Source organism: Peromyscus maniculatus, chromosome 11, assembly GCF_049852395.1.
Source record: "Peromyscus maniculatus bairdii isolate BWxNUB_F1_BW_parent chromosome 11, HU_Pman_BW_mat_3.1, whole genome shotgun sequence".
Classification (NCBI taxonomy): Eukaryota; Metazoa; Chordata; class Mammalia; order Rodentia; family Cricetidae; genus Peromyscus; species Peromyscus maniculatus.
Genome location: NC_134862.1, coordinates 64,072,011 through 64,094,437, shown reverse-complemented (window position 1 = coordinate 64,094,437; position 22,427 = coordinate 64,072,011). Strand labels below are relative to the sequence as shown.

Below are 22,427 nucleotides of genomic sequence, written 5' to 3'. Positions count from 1 at the left end.
GTGATTTGGGGGGAGAATTTTGTTCTTTCGAGACAGGGTCTTGTAGTCTGTGTAGTCTTGGGTAGCCTTAAACTTCCACTGATCTCCTTCTTCTGCTCACCCCAGCACCTACCTGTGTGGGGATTACAGGCACGCACCGCTATGTGCTGCCACCACACTATTAATGAGGCATTTTACGTTTTCTCCTTGATACTAAGTTCCTGAAACCTGCTGTGTATTTTATATGTGTCCCACACATCGCTTCAAAAATAAGACACAGTACATGGGTTCTTGGGAGGGGAGGGGCGGGGAACACATCCTGTTTTGATTTTTAAATTGATTAAAGTCAATAAAACGAAATGCTTAGTGTCTTCGGTTGTACTGGCCACATTTCATAGTCACTGCACCCCACCTTTCTGGCAGTAACAGCTTCCTGATTCCCAAGTGCTCGGTCCCTTGAGAGATGGATTCTGGAGAGTCCATTTTGTTGGCTCAGGATTAGAGGAAATCCTGACAATAGCCGCAAAAGCACAATTACAAGTTAGCTGACATTTGCTAGGCCCCCATGACGTGCTAGGTCCTGATGAAATAAAGAGGATAACCATAGCAACAGGTAAGACTTCCTAAGTGCTTAGATGGGCCACAGCCTGTACTAAGCAGCGCAGGTATCTTTATTAGTCCCATTTTACACAGTAGACTGGGGCGCAAAACTAGGGTGCAGTTTTCCCGTTTCACTAGAGGTGAAAGAACATTTTGAAGCTCACATAGAAAATAAATAGATCGAGGTATTACAGCCCAGAGCCTCACACACTCAAGTTTGGATCCCGACCAACAGCTCTGCGACTTTGGGAAACTGACTTCCCTTCTCAGAGGCTCAGTTTATTCATCTATAATGCCTGTAAGCTGACCATCACGGTGCCTGGTGGGCCTCAGGATTATTAGAGATTCTACATAAGTAATCCCTCTGGACATACTGCCATGGCCGCTCTAACTGTTACAGGGTCGGAATGACCCCTGTCCAGTGATGGGACATTTCCCCCAGCTCCTTCCCCTTCCTGCCTGTCCTACAGGAGCCTTCCATAGGCATTGAAGGGCTTTGGCACCTAGTCTGATTGTTGGTGTCTGTGTCCCATCTGTCACTCCGTATTTTAACTACCCCTGTCTTTGATGAGGGTACAGGCTGGGAGGGGTACTGGGCATAAAAGGAGGAAGTAAGTGATAAGGGCAGTCGAGAAGGAGTATAAAGTACATGGGGCTAATGGTGGGATAGTTCAGCTCAGATGGGCCAGAAAGACTTCTCAGGCCCCATGAGTAACCTGTGTATATCGGGCCGCATCCCAGATCATCACTTCATCATTGGGGTTTTTTTGTCTCTTACATGCGTGTGCGTGCGTGCGTGCGTGCGTGCGTGCGTGCATGCGTGCGTGCGTGTGTGTGTGTGTGTGTGTGTGTGTGTGTGTGTGTGTGAGTGCGGCTATGATCCCCTATGTACGCTTATAGGGAGGCCAGAGTCAAGCATCTTCCTCAATCACACCCCACCTAATTTATTTTTTTTATTTCTCTGGCAATTTCCACACACAAACACAAAGCATTTAGATCACATTTAAATTCCATTACCCCTCTTCCAACTCCTCCTGGACCCCCACATCCTCCTCTGAACTTTATCGTCACATCCTCCTCATCTTCAACCCACTGAGTCCAGTTAGTGTTGCCCATATGACCCGGGTGTAGGGCCACCAACTGGAGCACAGGCCACCCTACCAGGGGGCATTTCTCCCTCCTTCAGCAGCCATCGCTTGCCAAAAGCTCCTCAGCTTGGGGTGCGGCCCCATGGGCTTCTCCCCTATTCATGCTGGAGTTCCACCTTATTTTTTGAGATAGGGTCTTTCCCTGAACCCGGAGCTTGCCATCTCAGCTAGACTGGCTAGCCAGTGGGTCCCTGGAAGCCAGCTGTTCCTGCTCCCTGGCCCAGGGCTATAGGCATGCATCACTAGGCTTGGCTTTCTATGGGGTACACTGGGGATCCGAACTCTGGTCGCTGTGCTAATGCAGCAGCAAGCCTTGACTCACTGAGTCATCTTCACAGTACCCCCCTTTCTCACTCTTTCCAGTTCTGTCTAGTTCAGGCCTTCTCAATAATCCGTTGCCTCAACGTTCACAGAGGCGTTACAGTTGAATGGTCACCTGCATGCCGATTGTTGTAGAATCCATCCTGTGGTTCTCTTATTACGGGGAAATCTTTGGTCCCTGTGGCCCCATCTCCTCGTCGGGGCATCCACAACTTACTTCCATCACCTTGGCAACCTGACAAATGAGATACTTACTCCCTGTGCGCTCCATCCTTGCTTGGAGTCTGTGGATTCTACCTTAGGGCTCTTCAAATACCTCTTCAAACCCGCTTTCCTTACTCCCGTTTTCATCCGTGGTCCTTCCTCCTCCAGTCCCTTCTGTTACTCCCAATTCAAGTGTGGGGGAGCATGTTCTAATAACTGAGGTGTATTGAGAGTGAACACATACATGCCAGTGTTACGCTAGGAGTTTCGCATGTGTAGTAAGTGTTTTGTTCTCACAATGCTCTAAGAGGTAGGCACTGTTACTTTCTCTATAACCAAATGAAACAGACTGAATCAAAGAGAGGCGAAATAACTTTCCCAAGGGCACTTAAGCCAGTAAGAAGTGGAGCTGCGATTCTGACCGCAGCAGCCTGTCCTGGTAAGCATTGTTTTACAGTGAATTAAAGGCTCTCAAACTTGTCCCCGTTGATTGTGGGAGTCTGGTGAGGCCTAATGCCTTGGCCCTTCCAAGATGCTTCAAAGTCTTATTAGGAATATCTGGACCCCCAGGAAGCCCGACTATTTCCAGGTTTATCAGAAAAATTGGGCGGGAATAGGGCTGATGTCCTGGGACTTTTTTAATAAAATCAAAATAAGCACAGGCCTTTAGTCCCAGCACCGGGGAGGCAGGGGCAGGCAGATCTCCAAGTTCAAGGCTAGCTAGTTCCAGGGCAGCCAGAGCTACACAGGGAAATCCTGTCTTGAAAAAACAAAAACAAATAAATAAATCTTAAAAAGGAGTGCTGATAAGAAAAATAAAGCTTTGAAAGACCCAGGTCCTATACCTGCCCAGGGTGATTAGCCAACTCACTGAGTCCGCTCAAGATGGATTGTCAGTTGGCCTGTAAGTTTAAACAAACTGTGCTAGACAGGAGCACAGGGTATCACTGTACACCTGTCCAAGTACCACTTATTATGTGGCATCGAAAAATGTATCTATGAGATGCCCTGTTACCTGATACACTCTCTGTGTCTCCCTGAATAGGTCATTTGTAATGCAGTAAGCTCTATCAGCTCACTGAGCTGCTCTCCTTAGGAAATCTGAAGAATGCAGAGCAAAGTCTTCGTTGCTATAAGGGTGAGTGGTCAGGATTAGATGTTGACTTGGATTCCAATATTCAATAAAAATTTGGTTTTGTTTTTGTTTTCTTCAAGACAGAGTTTCTCTGTGTAGTTTTGGTTCCTGTCCTGGATCTCATTCTGTAGACCAGGCTGGCCTTGAACTCACAGAGATCCACCTGCTGATGCCTTCCAAGTGCTGGGATTAAAGGCATGAGCCACCACCACCCGGCTCAATAAATATTTGTTTAAAAAAAAGAAAAAGAAAAAGAAAGGAAGAAAAGATTTTCAAAGAAAGAAAATGGAGACCCATGTGTTATTAATGAGCATATATTACTGTTGCTATGCTATAATTATTTTCTCTCCTTCTCTGTGCAAGCTGAAAATTCCTAGGACAGAGGAACTCTGGGCTATAGCAGTAATAGTGGTCAAGGATAACTTGATCAAGCCATCACCCCTGAGGGCGCCCTGACTGTGACCCGCCTGTGGTCAAGCCCAGCTCTCACTAGTATTTACATATTGCTTGGCAAACCCCTATTGTGGGATCAGGGCAACTTTTCGCACAGATTCCATGAAAGCTGTGTTCAGTTTTATTGTGTGTAAGAGCTGTCACTTACCTTCCGCTAATAAAGTGCGTGTATATGTGCTTTCTCCTTTTCAGAATTGAAACCAAAAGACTGTGAGGTGATTTACAAAGTCATCAGGCACCAATACAATCTTGTGGCCCTTTTATCAAGGTACTTTCAAGACTCAGTGGATGGACTACATTGTTTGATGGACACTCTTCCCCATATTATTTTAGCTCGACATAAAACAAATTTACAACATCATTATGGGAATCAGGACTTCTCTATTTGTATTTTTAGAACTTACTAGATTTTCCCAAGGGTGGTTTAGTCAGTCACTGTGTGAAATCAAAACAACCCAAAACCAACCAAACAAGCAAACACCGAGGAGAAGTAGGTAACATCTTTTTATTCCATTTAATCTAGGTGACAACTGAGAATTTAGGGAATGGAGTGAAAGACGCCAGCTTTAGGTGAGAACCAACGACGTCGTACCTGAATGCTGTTCCTTGATAAGCTAGAAGCTTGGGAATTCCTAGACCCTCCCTTTTGTTTGTGGTCAAATGCTAAGAGTGTGACGCTCATGGGAAAGGGGCTGACTCGGAAAGAACATCTCAAATATCTCGTACAGTTTGTCGTTCAGGGTTGTCCCTGCTTGGTATTGCCATAGCTTCCATCCCTGCCAAGAAGTAGCATGAGCAGCTGGAAACGGCGCAGGAAACGAGTCGAACTTTATTATGCAGTAAATTCCAGCACTCTAAGCGAATGAAAATTCCAATAGTTCGGTTCCAGTGAGTTTGGCCAAGACAGCTCACAAATCGGAATCCCTAACGACAGACAAGTTATGTGGGCCTCACTCACCTACACCGCTGCCTGGGAGCCCAAATCCCACCGCCCTCGCTCCAGGGGCCGCCGGCGATCGCCCCCTTTAAGAGCTTGCTCCGCGGGACTGCTGTTTGAACCGGCCCTGGCGCCCCTCCTCCGCCTCCGATTGGCCGGGGGCGGCGCACGAGGGGCAGCGGCCCGCCCAGAACGGTTGGCGGCGCTTTGTGATTGGCGTTCGCGGAGTCTATATAAGGTGCGGTGTGGGCTGGCTCCGCTCAGTTTAGCGACCGGCCCGGACCAGGTCTGTTGTCTGAGGCGAAGGGAACGGAGAGGCGGCGGGGACTACGCATCACCAAGTCTTTTCTCCACCGAGCTTTCAAGCCGCCGGGGGTGCACCCCAGAGGCGAACCCGTTCCCGCCCCACTCTTCCTCTCGCAGCTTCGGAACGCGAGCCGGCGTTCACCCCATCGTCTGGGCGCCACTCTCGAGAAGCGGAGGCAGGATGGAGTTCAAGCTGGAGGCTCACCGCATCGTCAGCATCTCCCTCGGCAAGATCTACAACTCGCGGGTCCAGCGCGGCGGCATCAAGCTGCACAAGAACCTCTTGGTGTCGTTGGTGTTGCGCAGCGCCCGCCAGGTCTACCTGAGTGACCCATGTCCTGGCCTCTACCTGGCCGGCCCTACGGGTACCCCGGCGGTGCCACCGCCTCAGCAGCCCGTAGAGCCGGTGGCCGGGCCACCCTCCGGCTGGGGAGAGCCGCCCCCGCCGGCCGGCCGCGCCGCCTGGCCGGATCCCGAGCCGCAACCTCAGCGCCCCTCGGTGTGCCACACGCCGGGAGCGGGAAGCTCAGAGCCCGTGGCCACAGTGGCCGGCGCGGGGGACGCCCTCCGGGGCGGAGAGGTGGACTCGGCGACAGCTGCTTGGAGCCGCGTGGAGCGTCCGCGCGCGGCGGCATCGGGAGGCGGCTCGGACACGTGTCCCGAGGGGCCCCGGGCAGTGCGCCGCCCGTGCGGCTGTCCCCCAGCCCGGGAGGAGCAGCCCTCCGAGGACGGTTCTTCCCCGGCGCCACCCGCCCCGTGTCCCAGGAAGCGCGGCGCAGCGGGAGTGGGTGGTGGCCGCGCTGGCTGCCCGGCGCCCGGCTCGACCCCTCTCAAGAAGCCGCGCCGGAACTCGGAGGAGCAGCCGAGCACCGGCGAGGAGGACACCGACGAGGAGATGGAGACCGGGAACGTGGCAAACCTCATCAGCATCTTCGGGTCTAGCTTCTCGGGACTCCTACGGAAAAGCCCTGCGGGCGGCCGGGAGGAAGAGGAGGCGGGGGAGAACGGCCCGGAAGCCGCCGAGCCGGGGCAGATCTGCTGCGACAAGCCGGTGCTGAGAGACATGAGCCCCTGGAGCACAGCCATCGTGGCCTTCTGAGTCCCCGGGGCCCGAGCGGCTGGAGCTGGAGCAGCGGGCGTCCCCGAAGTGCGGCCGTGGCCTTTCCCGGCCTCGAGGACGAGCCGAGACCGTAGGCGCTGGGCGCGTAGGGGAGACTGGTTGCTGCCGGGCAGCACATCGCCCCGGACGGGGGCAGCCCGGCTGGGCCGTGGCTCTCGAGTCTCACGCAGAGACCTAGAGTTGGAGGCTTATCGGAAGAGGACGATCGATCGTTAACTTTTGTGTCTCTACTTGTGTGTGTGTGTGTGTGTCCATGTGTAAGTTTGTCTTGTGTTGAGACTGTTCTGTGGTTCTGGAATGCACCACCCCTTCCCCGGGGCTTGAGACTTTGGGGGCGCAGACAGGGACTTTCCTCTGCCAGCAGCACAGAAAAGGAAGCTGCTGAAAGGCTCGAGGCAGGGGAGTTCCCCGTTCGATCTTGGGGGAGAGAGGGACTTTACACACTCTCATGCAAGCTAGAACCTCATGGGGCGCGGAGTGGCGTTTCCTCCCAGGATTTCCTCAGACTAGAGGGAGTTCGTCTGGAGCAAAGACTTGTATTATTTTTCTCCCTCCCCACCTTTCTCTGGCACAGAAGAAGCGCTTCTACCCTGTGATTACTCTGGGACAGCACAACATTAAGGGACCTTCAATTCCCCAAAGGGGAAAAAAAAAAGCTTGGTGAACTTCACAGAAGAGTTCAAGCTTGGAAATACGGAGTTTATAGAGAAAAGATATATTTTTAAAAGCTCTAGCTCAGAACTTACTACACAGTGCTTTTAAAAAGTGTTTAATGAAACAAAGTTTACAGACGTGCTCTAAGTGGAAGGACCTTATGGTTTTGGTAGATACGGTGACTCCAGTCTTTGTTGTATAAAGGTTGGGGGAGCTGATAAGGTTTTTGTACAGTATTTTCTCCTCCTCTGTATTGATTTTTGTATAAAAATGTAACTTTACGTGTCTGACACGTATTAAATATTTTGAAGCAACTCCATTGCCTGTCTGTATGTAATCACCTGTCTGGGTTTTCAACACCGCGGGGGGAGGGGCAGCCAGGCCGGGAAATGGAAGGTGTGGTTCTTAGTATCAGTCATTGACAGACTAGGGACATTGTTGGTTGACTTGGGTAAGTATCAAGAGAGACACATGGACAGGGTTTTTTGTTTTTTTAATTTTTCATACACATCCCCATCTCAGAGGACTGCTGATAGATACTGGTATCAATGACTGGCAGGTTCTCTAGTCATCACAGGCCAGGAGGTTTTCAGTAGTCTGATGATGGAATCTTTAATGGTAAATAATTTCAAGTGCCAGGTTTTGAAGCCTTACCTGTCCTCAGATGTTCTCACCAAAACTTTCATCTCCTGTTAATTTATAGACCATGGATCAGTTTCTAGATTTAAATGTGTGTGTGTGTGTGTGTGGGGGGTTGGATAGATAATAACTTCGAAAGTCTATTAGGACCAAACATGAAGAAACCAATGAGATTGACTTGTCTAAATGTTCAGACCCATCTCTGTGTTCCACTAGATGTCAAGATTGAAGTTCTATTCCCCCCCTAATTTAGTTGTAGAAAGTAAACACATTGGTGAAAGTGAAATTATGTGTATCATCAAACCAGAGGAGGAAGGAGGCCAAGGAGGGTTGGGTAGATTTAATTCTCATTTAGCAGAACTTCCTGATTCGTTCTTGTCACCTCCATGATGACATAAGTGTTTTGGTCATGATAAACAAATGACAGCCAAGTCGATCTAAGGAGACCGTTTTGTCTAATGCAAAATGTTCAGTATTTAAGAGGTAGTGATCTCTTAGGAGCAGCCCAATTAGAGACTGTGTTTTAAAATATAATTGCTAGTACTTTAAAAGATGGCACCAGTTTCTAACTGAATAGAGTGCTTAAGAGACAGGAGAAACTGAGCAAAGAGACAAAGGCTGTATCGCCCTAGACAAAAGGAGCGTGTGACAGAATGCCTTGGCCCTAGCCTAAGTTGCAATTATATGAGCTGTCATAGTTAGGAGGCCATTGCTTTGCTCTTCTGTGAGACTGACTGGTTCTTTAAGCAGGGGAGCTGTTAGCTTTCTACTCCATCACTGTAATAATACATACATAGAACAAAACACGCCTTAATCGGGGTATTATTAAATTGCCCTGTTTTTCTTTTAGACATTAGCTACTTAAGCTCTCTTATAACTACTGAGGCTCCATTAAGTGACTCTTAACCGAAGGTGTCCAAGGCCTTAATTCTGCAAACATTTCCTGTTACTAGAATGCAGTTTTGCTTGAACAGCTGTCTCGATATGCTTTTATATTTGGAAGGGGTGTCACCTGGTGTGGAGAGAGCTGTGTGTTTGTTTTAGATGAGACTAAGGTCCCTCTCCATCCTTGGTTTTACACAAAGATGAACCACGGGACTATGCTTAATTTAGAGAATGGAAACTGGAAAAAGTTTTTACAGCATCTTTTTGTTGCACAAACCAAACAGTGTAATAGCGTGGGCTCTGGAGCCAGGGGGCCTAGATTTTTCATACCTTAGTCCTGCCATGGTTTTTTGAGGCCTTGGTAAAAGTACTTGAGTACTTGCCTCATAAAGTTGTAAAAATTACTGAGTTAATGTTCTTGGAAAGCATACCTACAAGGCAAAGTGCTGCTTGCAGGCAATCCCCAGCCCTTGGGAAGCTGAGGCAGGAGGTTCTCCAGTTTGAAGCTAGCCAAGGCTACATATTGAGACACTGTCTCAGACGCCAAACAAACCAAGTACCTCCTACTTGGAAAGCACTCAACTGTTAGTTGTTATTGTTGCTATAGAAGTGAATTATGTGTGTAAATCAGATGCTGTGCTAAGAGGCTTGTGTCCATTTGTAGGAAAGGAGGAGAAGGAGGCTTCTATTTTTAAACGATCCGATCAGCAAATATGGGTCCTTTTATTCTTTCTCTCCTCTGGACCCTTGGCAGGCATGAAGCTTTGTTCCACTGGCAGTCTGTTGCTGTGTCTGCCTCACACCAACCCTGTGACTTTCTTGGATTTTATCAGCTCTATTTTCAGGAAGGAGTAAACAGGAGTAAAAATTCACAAAGAACAAAGTTCTTGTTGACATACAAATGCGTTCAGTGATGAGTAAAGGAATAATAAAAAAAAATAGACCATAGAGCTATGTTTAGCTCTAATTGCTGGGCATACAATGTTCCTTAAGCCATGCTTGTTGCTAGGTCTGGATGTCTTGATGCTCAGGTAGAATTATCAGAACTGGAGAAGATACAGTGTGACTAGAAACCGGTTTTTTTTTGTTTTTTTTTTTTTTTGAGTTATCTAACCTTTTTGGAAGGGGACCACTTTGAGAGGGTCCTCAGTCTCTTCATTAAATTAACCACTCTAGCATTAGAAATTGAACCTAGGACCCCAAACATGTTAGATGGTCATTCTACCACAGAGCTGGACCCCCAAGTTGAAAACTCCTAACAGCTAAGCAAAAGGGATGTGGGGCAGGCTTGGTGGCACCTGCATTTAATCCCAGCATTCCGGAGGCAGAGGCAGGCAGATCTCTGAATCTGAGGCCAGCCTGGTCTACAGAGCGAGTTCCAGGACAGCCAGAGATACACAGAGCAGGTCTCATTAAAATAAATAAATAAAATAATAATAATAATAAAAAAATAAAGTTGTTTGACAAGTGCTCCAAGAAGATCACGTGAACAGAGAGTAAGTAAAGGTGACAGAATTTAGTTCAGCACCTGCCAGCCATGTTGCTTGCAGAAACCATCCTTTCTGTTTGGGGGAAACCACTAATGATGGGAAGCTTGAGCTGCTGCTCCCGAACGCTGCCTTGGTTCTTTCTCTCTGTGGCTACTAATAGCATTTCCCTTCCTTCCACTGGTGGTAGATTAGGTTCAGAATGGGGAGTTGTCAGGAATGTACCTTTTCACTTCTTCGGGAGAATACTCAGAATAAAACATGGGAGTGTGGCGAATGTCGTTAATGACAGAACCGACCTCATTTTATCCCTGGGTTAACCCGAGTCTCTTCAACTTACTTGGTGTGAAGACGTAGCTTAGAGCCAGTGTGCTGTGGTCTAAAGCCTCATACTGTGGCATAGAGTTTGACAGAAATGTATTTCTTTATAGTTATTATTTTTTTTTAGTAGAGTTAGTACAGTTCACTGAATATCCAAGAGACTTCTAGTCTTTTGCCCTAAATATTTTATTCTTGTCCTGTTTGTGAAATTTTCATTCTCCTAGACTCCCTTTTATCCCAGCAGTTCCTAAAAGAAGAGGAGATGAAAAGAAATGCTGATCCAACCTTCCGTGACTATGAAAGGAGCCTTTACCGTGAGCCGTAGTGCTCCGGTGGGGAGTGAGGCTGGCTTCCCAGGATTCCTGGCACTCTGGCCAGTAATGAGCAGTTTGTCTCTCGGCCTTTGAACCATTGTTCACATCAAAAGTTCTACCCAGTGGAAGGCTTTGGGAGGAAAGACAGTAGATGCAGAGTTGATGTTCGGAGTCACTTCTTAACTCACACTCTTGGACTTTTTCAGGAATAGTTCTTTTTCTTCTCTCCACCCCCTGCCCCCCTTACAAGATTTCTCTGTGTAGCCCTGGCTGTCCTGCAACTCACTCTGTAGACCAGGCTGGTTTCGAACTCACAGAGATCCGCCTGCCTCTGCCACCCAAGTGCTGGGATTAAGGGTGTGCGCCACCATACCCCAGCTAGTAAAAATAATAAGGGTACAGCAGAGAAAGACTATGGAAGAGTGTAAAATACATCCATCTGGTTGAATGTCTACTTCCTGATTCGGTCCTTCCCCCCTACCCCCACCCCCGTGTGTGCAAGCACCCCCACCCCCCAGTGGGAACGCAGATTTTAAAAATAAAAAGCCTCTCTAGCAATTTCTCTGTCCCCGAGGGATATAGCCCAAATCCTCTTTGCTGGACTGCATCCTGGGGTTTGTCTCAGGCCTTTGGAATCCTACAGGCAGAGAAGGGGAAGCCTCTGAGGACCGCATTCCTAAACCGGCCTCTCTCCGGTCTGTAGACCCACAGCAAGCTCCACCCCTGGATGCTGCCCGCGTGGGGTCCAGGACTGGCTGACGTCTGTGGGAGCTGTGGGAAGAACTGACTTCACTAGCACCACGGAGCATCTCCAACAGGCGACTCAGGTGCAGGGTAGGCCTGCGATGCTTGTGGGTAAGCCTGGACTTTCTTTTTTTTTTTTTTTTTTTTTTTTTTTGGTTTTTCGAGACAGGGTTTCTCTGCGTAGTTTTGCGCCTTTCCTGGAGCTCACTCGGTAGCCCAGGCTGGCCTCGAACTCACAGAGATCCGCCTGGCTCTGCCTCCCGAGTGCTGGGATTAAAGGCGTGCGCCACCACCGCCCGGCTCAAGCCTGGACTTTCTAAAGCACTTCCTATGATATGTTTTGAGACCTGGTCACCAGGCCGGGGTCATAAGCCACACCCCTAACTTACAGGTGAGAATTAGCGGTCTCTGACTCCTTTAACCAAGGTTAACATTGGTTCCAGCTCTCTGCTTGCTTTTTATCAGTTGGACCTCTGCCAACTTTCTCAGTCCCTAAGGCAAGGCTCCTTTCCGGGTTTTTTTTTTTTTTTTTTTTTTTTTTTTAAAAGTGCTCAGGGATGTGTTGGAAGTCCTGTTCCAACTTATTCCATCCATCCCGACCCTGCCTAGCAGGGCATCATCAGCTGGGAGCTTGTTTGCTCTGAGGTTACAAAGGGAAAAACAAAAGCAAGACCAAATTAAACCACTCTCTTCAACTCAGCAAACCTGGGTTCCATGGACTCCAAACACCAAGACAGAAGTTGCCTCAGGCTGCTTTTCATTTTGGCTTCCCTCTTGCATCCTGGATAACCATCCGGTAGGGCTTCTCCAAGTTGCTACTCACTGCCAGTATCATCCTGACCTTCACAGCCCAGATACGTGCATCCCTGCTGCAGGTGGCTGTGGCCCTGTTTGGCTCTCTGGTCTTCCCTCTCGCTCTCCTGGGAGGGTACTCACACTCTCTGAGGAAGTCTCTGACTGCTCAGGGAAGAGAGCTATGGTTAGGAAAACGACAGCCCGCTAAAAAAAAAAAAAGAGTGAAGATTAATATTTCCCGACCATGGAACTTGCAGAGAGTCTCCCAACACTGGCCGCTGGAGATCAAGCCACAGCTGTGCTGGCTGGAAGTTGTCAACCTTTCTCTGTGCCTCCTCCCCAGATCCCCAGTCCCTGCATAATAGCAGGGGTGGGTAAGGGAGTCTACTCACTGGAAACAGGAGCAGCAGCTGAAAGCCGGCTTGGCTGCTGGCCAGATGCAGGCAAGGAGAGGGAAGCCAGGGGAGGCCACACGTGGGCTCCCCAGCTTCTCCCCCAGCCTGTGCTGAGACTGCATGTGCTGCTTTATAGAACAGATAATGAACCTCAGGACCACTTGGATGGAGAAATCCAAAAGGCCTCTTTGCCTGGTACTCCCCCTCTGGTCTTTGATTGATCAATAGAGGCCCTTTTTTTTTTAAATGGGGAGAATGGCTAGAAGTGGAAGAGAGAGCCCTTATTTGCATTATGCACCCGCAGGAAGAGGCTTGTGAATCCAGGGTTGCGGGGGAGTGGGCAGTCACGGTGAGGAATTGCCACTGAGTCAAGTTCTCTGCAAGAGGTCTGCCGTGGGCCAAAGGAATTTAGGGCAAGCACACCCCGCCCACCTTCTTCTCCCTGGCTTTTCTTAAGCTGTACCTCTTTTCTTCAGACAGTTTCCAAGTTTTATTTTTGGTTTGGAAAAGGGTGAAAATTCCTTGACATCTGCATTCAGCAGCTCCCTTCCCCCACAACGTGACCTACTTTAGAGACGAGAGTGACTTTTATTTTTACGGCATGGGAGAAATCACTGAAAGCAGAGAAGCTGAAGTTGAGGGACTTGGGACATTGTCTTGGGGGGGGGGGGAGGTTACTGTCCTATGATTTCTGTAGGTGTCCCCCAGCTCTATCTCCAGACTTTTAAAGGATGCTTTCTTAGTGGCACTGTGAGAACAGCTGTAAAGATGTACATGTGGGTGATTCTGGTGCGGGCTGGCCCAGCTGTCCGCTGCTTCACAACCTCCTGGTCACCTCCGCATCAGGCATCTGGGCTCCCAACGTGGAGCTTGCTGATGCTCTTGGGGCTCCTGCAGGCCTCCATGAGAAAAGGGGAGAGAGCTGCTTCTCAGGCCAGACAGGATAAACGAGGTCACCAGCAAGCAAGTTGTACATCTTGAGTAGTCTAGGGAGACATCAAGTAAAAGCAGATTTCAAAGTCACCCCCACCTGGCGCCATGAGACCCTTCCGAGGAAAGGGACTAGGAACCCGAAACTGAAAAATGTGACTCAACTCAGGAAGTCATTCATCTCTTGGTTTCTGTTTGTGTGTGTGTGTGTGTGCTCGCTTTATAATTGTGATTAAAAGATAAGTTGTTTGTGAGGCAAAGTTAAAAATATATTTAGGAGGCACACACCTTTAATCCCAGCACTTGGGAGGCAGAGGCAGGGGGATCTCTGAGTTCTAGGCCAGCCTGGTCTACAGAGTGAGTTCCGGGACAGCCGGGGCTACACAGAGAAACCCTGTCTCGAAAAAAATCCAAAACCAGCTCACCAACAAAACAAAATGAAGTAGATATTAGGCAAAATACACGTAAAATAAAAGATAAGGAAATTCATGTTTAAAACGTAAAACAAAAGAAGCAGACATTTCTACTCATCTCACAATCAATGTGAATTCCTCGGCTTTCGGTTCCTGGGGGCCTAGCTCCCTCCTGCCATTCCTTCCTTCACAAGCTGCCCCCGGCCATATGGAATGATTTACAGTTGGAGAAACATTCCTGCAGGCTTCTGGACCTTTCTCTATATCTTCCTCATGGGGAATGTGGTCAAGTTTAGATACAGTCCTCTCAGAGCCACGAGAGTCAAGCCTCTTGCTCACGTCGGCAGCAGGTAGACTAAAATTGGAATAATACAGAGAAGATGAGTGTGGCTCCTGCCCAAGGATGACACGCAAAACCGTGAGGTGTTACATATTTCAAAAGAAAAGAAGCCCCAGGGAGAAGGAAGAGCAGCAAGCCAAGGCCCGGGGATGAGAGGGCCTGGAAGTCGGGGCTGCGGCAGGAAGAGGCCGCCCTCAAAGGGAACCGGTGAGGAGAACCAGGCGATGTACTGCCTCGGGAGGGGTGCCACAGCAAGGTCATGGACAACAAGGGGCGAAGAAAATTCCGCTGAGCCGAAGGTTGTCCTGGGTGAAATTGAACAGGTTCTGGTAGAAGATGAGAGAGAGAGAAAGAGATTAGAGGGTGAGTGGAGGGACAGCGGCAGCGGCGGAGGCTCTGGCTAGAACTTTCTTCTCCCCTTGAATTGGCATAAAAGTAAACAGGAGCTAAGATGGCAGGAAGGAGCCGAGGTCAACTGGAAAGGTCCACATAGTCTGAAGGAGAACCAGTGGAGGCAGGAACAGCCATACTGAGGGTGAATGGGGTTTGGATATGTGTGTGTGTGTGTGTGTGTGTGTGTGTGTGTGTGTGTGTGTATACACACAATTTTTATATACATACATACATACATACACATAACACCTAAGTATGTGTCTTAGCCTGAGGAAAAGGCACCCACTCTTCTGCCTTCTGTAAAATACCAGAGACACTAATAAATCACTCCAGGGACCTTGTTAGCTTCAGCCTACAGCCTCTTCTTCCCTTCCAGTCGATGAAGCCCCTTGTAGTTTACACTCCAGCATACCAGTCGGCAAGGTAACAAACTGCTCTAGGATTCTGGAAAATAAAGGGATGGTTTCCCGGAGCCCTACCTAGTACCACCAGCTACCACGCCTAAAGACAAGAGATTTCTGATGTACCACCCCCTGAATACGTTAAGAGTTTAAGACCTTGGAATGTAAGCATGCTTCTGGAAGAAGGCAGGGTTTGGTTTTCTCGCCTGCAGAAAGCACACACATATGTACACTCTGCATGCCCACGTGTGAGCACGCACATGCTTGTAAGTTATTCCCACTTGGAGAGCCCGTTATGGACGAAAATTTTCCCTCCCTTTCCCTCCCCACCAAGTCTGACCTCATCTGTCTTTTTCGGTGTTCTGGAGGATTAGTCGGAGGCTGAAAACAGGTTGAGACGTGTCCAACAAAGAGGCTCCGGCTACTGAGAGGGAAGTGAGAGGAGCCAAGCAGTGTTAGGTCGGCTAAGGCAACTGGCAGGAGAGGAAGGAGAGGAAGGGGGAGTGGGAGAGAGTAGCGTGGACTGGTGGAGAAGGCAAGAGAGACAGATGTCTGTGATGATTTCAAGAGAAACAAGACTAAAATAAGCTCGGAGTCAGAAAACAGGAGGAAAGTGAGAAGCAGGAAAAGGTAACAGGGCTGAACTGCAGATGGTGTGGGAGAAAAGTCCCGCTCAGGTGGAGAAATAACCAAGTCCCCTAGAGCGTAGGGCAAACATGTAAACGAAGGAATAGGTTCTCTTGGTAGTGGGACCATTTCCTGTTAAGATTATGACAGTGATTTACAAGCCGTCATCACTAGACTTCTGTCCGAGCGTTTTAAAAAGCGGAGGTGAGGTCTTGACTTGTCCGGTCTGTACATGCTTAGCCCACCCAGAGTCAAAATGAAACCTGGAGCTCGAAATTCCTCCAGTCTGTGTGCTTTCTGTCGTCATTAGCTGAAGCTATTTCTAAAAACAAACAGGTCGTCTCCTCTCCCAGATTCCACTGTCTGCATCCAGGGCCTTCTCTTGAATTTTGTCAGGCTCTCCTACTTACGTCCCTTCTCAGTACCAGGATTACAACACCTCTCCCCTCCCATCCCCCTGGCAAACCCATCCGACCCCTTGTTAAACTTACAGCATCACCTCCATGCTGGCGCTCATTCCCATGCCCGCTTCCCAGTTTCTGCCGTCACCACCCTTGACTTTGAACACCCAGGTCAGCCCGTTTTCCCGTCTGCCCCAACACTCTGCTCCCCAAGCTCTAATAATAACTAAGAGGTTAGTCATCCTGCAAAGTCATTTGGTGATATTATCGGTCTCTGACATCCCATATCCTCTATGAACCCTTCTGCCTGGCGGTCAGGCTTCCATTCAACCATCCCTTACTGCCTAGCCTATGCAGTCTATGCAGGAACGGGATACAAAGATGAAAAAGGAACTTGATGTCTGGACAGGAGAAAGGATAGAAAAATTGATGATTACAATTCAGGTTCAATACTACAATGATACAGGAATGTTGATGAGGAATGCTCTACCTAGAGAGAGTAAGTACTAAGGGAGGGGGGATTATTTTACTTCTGATTTCCACATGGAATCAGCTAAGTTGGGAGTGTAGGGAAAATCATTTCAGACTGATAAGAGTTGCATGTAGGAAGGCCCTGAGGCGAGGAGAGTGGTAGCAGTGTACCTTAGATGCTTCATTCTGATCAGGGTATGAATGGGGAGTGGAACGTAGATTCACAGGTTAAGAAAGATCAGACTACAAAAGGCGAGGTGTGCCAGATGGGGAGCATGGTTTCATCTTAAAAGATAATGGAATGCTTGCCTAAAAACAGAAGTGGCCCTGGGAGTCAAGGAAGACTTTGAAGAAAGAGTGGGACCCAGTTGGATATACATCTGGGTCTAACACTACGTGAAACCAGGAGTTAGGACAGGGAGATGAGGGGGCCAGGCAAATATCATAACAGGCCCCTAATAACTCAGTTAAGAAAGAGGCCTCAGTTCCTGCACATACTAGGCCTGGGCCAAACCCCTCCCTGAACACAGGTAATAACCAAATAAGGACAAAGGCTGGGACTTGTCCAGACTTGCCCTAGAATGGAGAAGCTATAGCCTTAAGCCCCGCCCCCCACTAGTCCTAACCAATTAGGAATGTACTAACATAATTGCCACTCATTAAAACCAATAGTAGGTAAAATGCCCTAACTGCCCTAGGAACTCCCTTTAGGTGTGCTTAAAAGGAGCTTATATGTGTGTGTGTGTGTGTGTGTGTGTGTGTGTGTGTGTGTGTGTGTGTGTGTGTCTGTCTGTCTGTCTGTCTGTCTGTCTGTCTGTCTCAGGGTCGTCCTCATCTTGTACAGGTGAGCAACCCCCCCATGTATGTGGTATAATAAACGCTCTTGTTGATTGCATCATGACTGGTGGTCTTTTGGGGACTTCTTGCAGACCCTAGGGGGAGAGAGAGGGGAGCAAAGGCTATGGCAGAGAGGAAGGGACAGCTAGAGTCTGGTCAGTAATCCAGGGAGGAAGCTGGTGGTTTATAATGGAATCCTAGCACAGGAAGCAGAGGCAGGAGGATCAGGTTTGGCACCAGCCTGGGCTAAGCAGTTAGACTGATTACTTAACAATTTTGTTACATTTTAATTTTACGTGTGGATGTGGGTCTCCCACAACACAGATGGGGAGGTCAGGGGGAGTCCACTCTTCTCTTCTACCATGTGAGTTCGGGAGACCAACCGTATTCCTCAGGCTTGGAGGCATTTTGATGGCCTTGAGACTGTTTTGTTTTTTTTTTTTAAAGAAAAAAATCCAGGTGAGAAATTAATGGGACCAAAACGAGCAGTGGAATCTACTATATTTTGTCTTGTATTGTCATTCGTGGACATGTTTGAATGTCTAGAAATTTCTTACCTCTCCTGAAACGCCACTAAATCATCAAGTCTTTGAAGGCAGTCATGGCAAGAACTCGGTCTTATCTAGGTAGAGGCCTTTCTGCGACAAGATCTGCACTGATGTCCGCAGAAGCAGAGGAAGTGAACCAACTGGGGGACGCGTCTACGAGCAGTAGGCCGGAGGCTGCTCGGAGCTAAAAGGGAGAATTGTGGGGGTTCTTTCACTCCGACCCCACACTTCCTGCAGCCCAGCTGGTTTCCCACTCCAGGTTCTGAGAAGCAAGTTCTGAGTCACCCCCCTTCTTTCTCAGCTCCTCTCTAGCAGAGAGAGCCAAAGGATATGGGCTATGGCAAGGGGAGCGTAAGAGCACACTGTATTCATTCTCCTTATAACAAAGAACAGCGGTGACAGCGGCCAGGCCAAGAATCCAGTCTTGGTAACGGTCTTCCTCTTACTCCTGGGACCCTGCTTGTGCTGGGGATGGAATTTCACTTGAAAGGCAGGAGGAGGCCGGTGGAATTAGCCCCAAGATGCTGGGGAGGAGGAGGGCTTGAGGAAGGCTCCGGCCTCTCCTGCAGGGAGTAGAATCGAATTAGTTAAGCTGCTTCTCTGGTTGCAGCTTTAGGCTCTCTCTCCAGTAATTGCTTGTTTACTCACTTTCCGGATCTCAGAGGCTGTTGGACTCCTGCTGCTCTGGGAGCTGTGGGCTTACCTGACCCCTCCTCTTTCCACCTTTCCCTCTGAAAAGAACCCGCTGGGAAGGAACAAAGACCAGAGTTCAAGTCCTAATGAGGTCTCCAGTGAGGTAGAGGTGGTAGCGTTCATTCAGTGCCAGGCAGGGAGCAGCTCAAATCCCTGAGCCAGACCTTAAATTGGCTGTTGGCCGGGTGCTCAGAATGAGTGCCCTGGGGAGGTGGGCAGGCCTGGGGAACTCAGTTTCTGGGAGAAGGGCTCTACAGTACAAACACCCCTGCTGGGGCCATTTCTCTCATAACCTATAGTTCCTCCCCTAGAGAGGGCATTCGAGCCCCGCGATGTGATAAATCCTTGAAAAGCAGAGTGGATTAAAGATGTGATAAGCACAAGTATGCAAATCGCACCCACAAAGAAAACAGAAGATAGGCGAATCTTCCCACCCGGACTATAACCGTAAGGGCTGGTACTGTGTTGCTCTCAAAAGGGGACAGATGTTTGTTCCTTCGTTAATGAAGGTCATTATCTGCATTCCTATTGTGAGGGACGCTCAAGCACTCAGTTCAGAAAGTCTGTGCCTCTGGAGGCCAGGGATTCTGTAAAACCACTGACCAAGGGGTAAGACCCTGCTAGCCAGAGGTGTGCACGTTTTACCTTTTAATTAAGGCACATTTTCACTTACTTACAAATGGCTAGAGCCGTAATAAACTTACCCTTGTGAGACCCCCGGTCTAACAAACAAAGGCAATTTACTACAGAAGTGAGACTATGAACCTAATTGAAGAGTTTCCTATTGCTTCCTTAGGGACACGAGTCCCTTTAGGCCTCTGCCTTGCTCTCTAAGTTTGATATCTCCCCTTTGACCAAAGCCCAAGGGAGGCAGGCCACCAGAGTCTCTGGCAGGGGAATGAAGAGCGCATCTCCAACGGCATCTGGGCTACATCCGCCCTTCCTTCCCTCTTCTGCACCCTGACTCCAGCACTACCCACGGCCCCCTCCAAAAGACATGTTTCCCTGCTTCCTCCACCTAGATTGACCTCCCCGCATACCCGCTGAATCAATTAACCCCAGAAGACGCCTCTGTAATGATTTGCTCCCGAGTTTCTCTTCCTGACCTGGCTGTGCCCTCCCTGCACCTCAACCACATTCATCTTCCCACCCCTCTGCCTCTGGCACTGACTTGGGGGCTGCCTGGCTGGCTGTTGTGCGAGGCGACCCAGGTCCTGGTTTGCTCCTTCGGGCTGATTCTCAAGCTATTGAATCTTTCTTAGCCTTAACTCCTTCATTTAAAAATAAATCTCACCAATCCCAGCTCTCACGGTTCTGAATTAAAAATGAGACAACGGTGGAAGCCCTGAACAAAACGCCAGGTGGCGGGGGTGGTTGGGAGGGGCACTCAGCTCGAAGGGGAGACATATTTGTCTTAGTCTGCTCTGGCTGCCATCATGGAGTAGTCTACACAGAAAGTTGTTTCTCATCTCAGTTCTGGATGCGGGAAGTCTGGCCTCAGGATGCTAGCTGGATGCACCCTGGTGATCACTTCACGGCTCACAGATAGCTGGTTTCTTCTCTTCTCCCTTGGCAAAACTCTCTCCTGTAAGAACACAATCCTGTTAGATTAGGGCCCCACCCTCATGACCTCATTTAATCTTTTATATCCTACAGGCTCCAGGTATAGTCACGTGGGACAGTAGGTCTTCAACATATGAATAGAGGCAATAGTAAAGAAGATTCATAGCCAGGTAGAACCCTTCAGACCAACCCCTCCCCCACCCATTTCACAACCACAGCCCGTGAATCTTGACTCGTAAACAGTTTGCAGATGTCTCAATAACTAAAGTATTCACATTGTGTGTCCTATGGCTTATGGAGACTATTCCATCCATTGCTCCATGCTCTCTTTACAATTTCAGATGAGGAAATGAGACCCGGATCTCATGTCTGGGTCCTCTACTTTCCGAGTCTTTCCACCACGCCAAGATCTCTCTGCCAGATCTACTTCAAAGGAACACAGGGCTCTAAGACCCGGAAAGAACCGAGTCCTTCCACTATGACCACAGCTGAAACGTTCCTCTTGAAGTTGCTTCTTCCTGGGTCCTTTCCTCCTGCCCTGGTATTTTATGTCCGAAGTAAAAAGCAGACCAAACAGTAACAAACAAAAACTATACATGGAATGACAAATATTGTTTTGAAGAAAGAACATTACAAATGCAAAGTATTAACATTTTATTACAATTTGAGGACAATTCCAAAGCACTCTGCACACGTTCTTAGTGCATTTCTTCCAGATGCTCCGTATAACCAAGACAACTGAAGATTTACTTGTACCTATTCGCTAAGATAAACATTAACTTAGTTTAGAAGCTTCCAAGTGTAAGGGCCTCTGACCTACAGGAGTTCACATTCCAATGTCTGTATATTCTGCTCCTTGGAAGCCAGGGTCTGCCCCCGACACTGACCTTAATCACTGTGGGGTCCGCAAAACTCCTATACTCAAAATGCGCGAGGGTTATAAATGGTCAAAACCTCAAGGATGGGAAGATCTTAGCAGGGAGAAGCAGGGTCTTGGGACCACCCACCCAGTGTACGGACAAGGGCTGGAGGCCCGCGTTCCTTAGAACGCAGGAGGATCCCAAATCCCGAGGGCGACACTTGCTTTGGCCCCCTGCGCTCCAGCCTTGGGCGGCATTTCCCCCTGGTCCCTTTCATCTGACCACGCAGGACCAGGATCCCGGGCCAAGGTCTCCTCCCATCCCAGGAGGAAGGGCGGGGGACCCCCGGGAGGCTCGGAAGGCGCCTGGAGGTCAGGAGGCTGCACAGGGACCTGCCTTGCGTGGGACTTCCTCCAGCTCCTGCTTTCCTGGCGGGGCCGAGGGGGAGGGGAGGCTTCCTGCGCCGGCGCCCGCGGCGGGCCCCGGTGCGGCCCCGGCGAAGCGCAGGCCCAGGCTGGCCAGGCGCCGCGGGCGGGCGGGGGTGGGGCGGGGCCGGCCGCGGTCGGAGTTTGAGCCGCAGCCTCCGTTGCCAGGGTTACCGGAGCGCTCGGGCGGAGGGGGGAGGCGGCCGCGGCGAGGGGCCGGCGGTGCGCGGCGGGCGGGGCGGGGGCGGTCGCTGCCTGGTCGCCATGGGAACGGCGCAGTTATTTCCAACCCCCGGGCCGTGCCAGTGGCGCGCTGCCAGGGTGCGAGGGTATTGCAGGACAGCGGCAATCTGCTGCGGCCGAGGGCGTAACAATGCGCCCCTTCTGGAGCGCGGGCCCCGCGGGCAAGGGGTTCCCGCTGATCGGCGGGGCCGCCCCCCGCGCGGCGAGCCTCTCGCGGGCGCTCCCAGCTGCACGTGCTGCCCCCGCCGCCGCCCTCGCCAGACAAAGAGGGCCTTCCTGGGCGCCTTTCTTGGGAACCCCCTTCCCTAGCAGAGCCTTTGATTCCTGTGCCTCCTGCCGTCTTCATCGCTCCCTTCTTCCCACCCCTCTCAGCTGCCTCCTGGAGTGCCGTCTTTTGTGCTTGCCACCTCAAGTTTGGCCTTCCCTCCAAAGCTGTCTTAACCAGGACTCCATCTGGCCCCTCCCCCAGTCCGTCTCTTTGGTAGCTTTGCACATTAGTTGTGAGGCCGACTGGGCTCCGTCTCTTTATGTGCTTCGGCTCCACGTTACCTTTTCTGCGGTCCTGCCCCCTTTATCGAACCTTCTTTCTATCCTCAGCCTCGCGGGACTCTTGCGGAAACTCTTGACATCTCTCCCGCTGCGTCTTCCCGCTTTTCCGTAGTTTTTCTCAGGGCCGGTGGGACAGAAAGATTGCAAATGCCCACCTAGGTTGAATCTTTTGCATCGCCCACTCTTTTCCCCCCTGCGACTCTAAAATCACTTCATTTGGGCTCTGTGAGTGGCGCTATGGGAATCTGTGGGTCCTGTGGTCACCAGTCTCTTTGCTTGGAAATTCAAGTAAAGGT

General features: G+C 49.8%; 1 protein-coding gene, 2 long non-coding RNA genes and 1 other non-coding gene across 4 annotated transcripts; 2 read left to right on the top strand and 2 right to left on the bottom strand.

Moving 5' to 3' along the window:
• The first annotated feature begins 4,418 nt into the window (after positions 1-4,418).
• On the top strand, positions 4,419-7,176 carry Ier5 (immediate early response 5). Its single transcript, XM_006985648.4, has one exon. It carries the CDS (start codon positions 4,782-4,784, stop codon positions 6,180-6,182), a length of 1,401 nt encoding a protein of 466 aa, XP_006985710.2. The 5' UTR covers positions 4,419-4,781; the 3' UTR covers positions 6,183-7,176.
• Positions 7,177-10,357: 3,181 nt separating this feature from the next.
• LOC143267811 (uncharacterized) lies at positions 10,358-12,682 on the bottom strand. Its single transcript, XR_013043341.1, has 2 exons — positions 11,953-12,682; positions 10,358-10,633 (listed from the first exon to the last, which is right to left on the bottom strand). It is a non-coding gene; the product is annotated as an uncharacterized LOC143267811 (long non-coding RNA).
• Positions 12,683-14,111: 1,429 nt separating this feature from the next.
• Positions 14,112-14,218, top strand: LOC121821481 (U6 spliceosomal RNA). The gene has a single exon (XR_006062301.1). It is a non-coding gene; the product is annotated as a U6 spliceosomal RNA (small nuclear RNA).
• A 3,458-nt stretch (positions 14,219-17,676) lies between these two features.
• Positions 17,677-21,577, bottom strand: LOC143267810 (uncharacterized). The gene is made up of 2 exons (XR_013043340.1): positions 21,311-21,577; positions 17,677-20,076 (listed from the first exon to the last, which is right to left on the bottom strand). It is a non-coding gene; the product is annotated as an uncharacterized LOC143267810 (long non-coding RNA).
• Between the last annotated feature and the right edge of the window lie 850 nt (positions 21,578-22,427).

What these genes read in the sequence shown, in the direction of transcription:
- Ier5 (XM_006985648.4), top strand. Translation starts at nt 4,782, where the DNA reads ATGTGGGCCTCACTCACCTACACCGCTGCCTGGGAGCCCAAATCCCAC.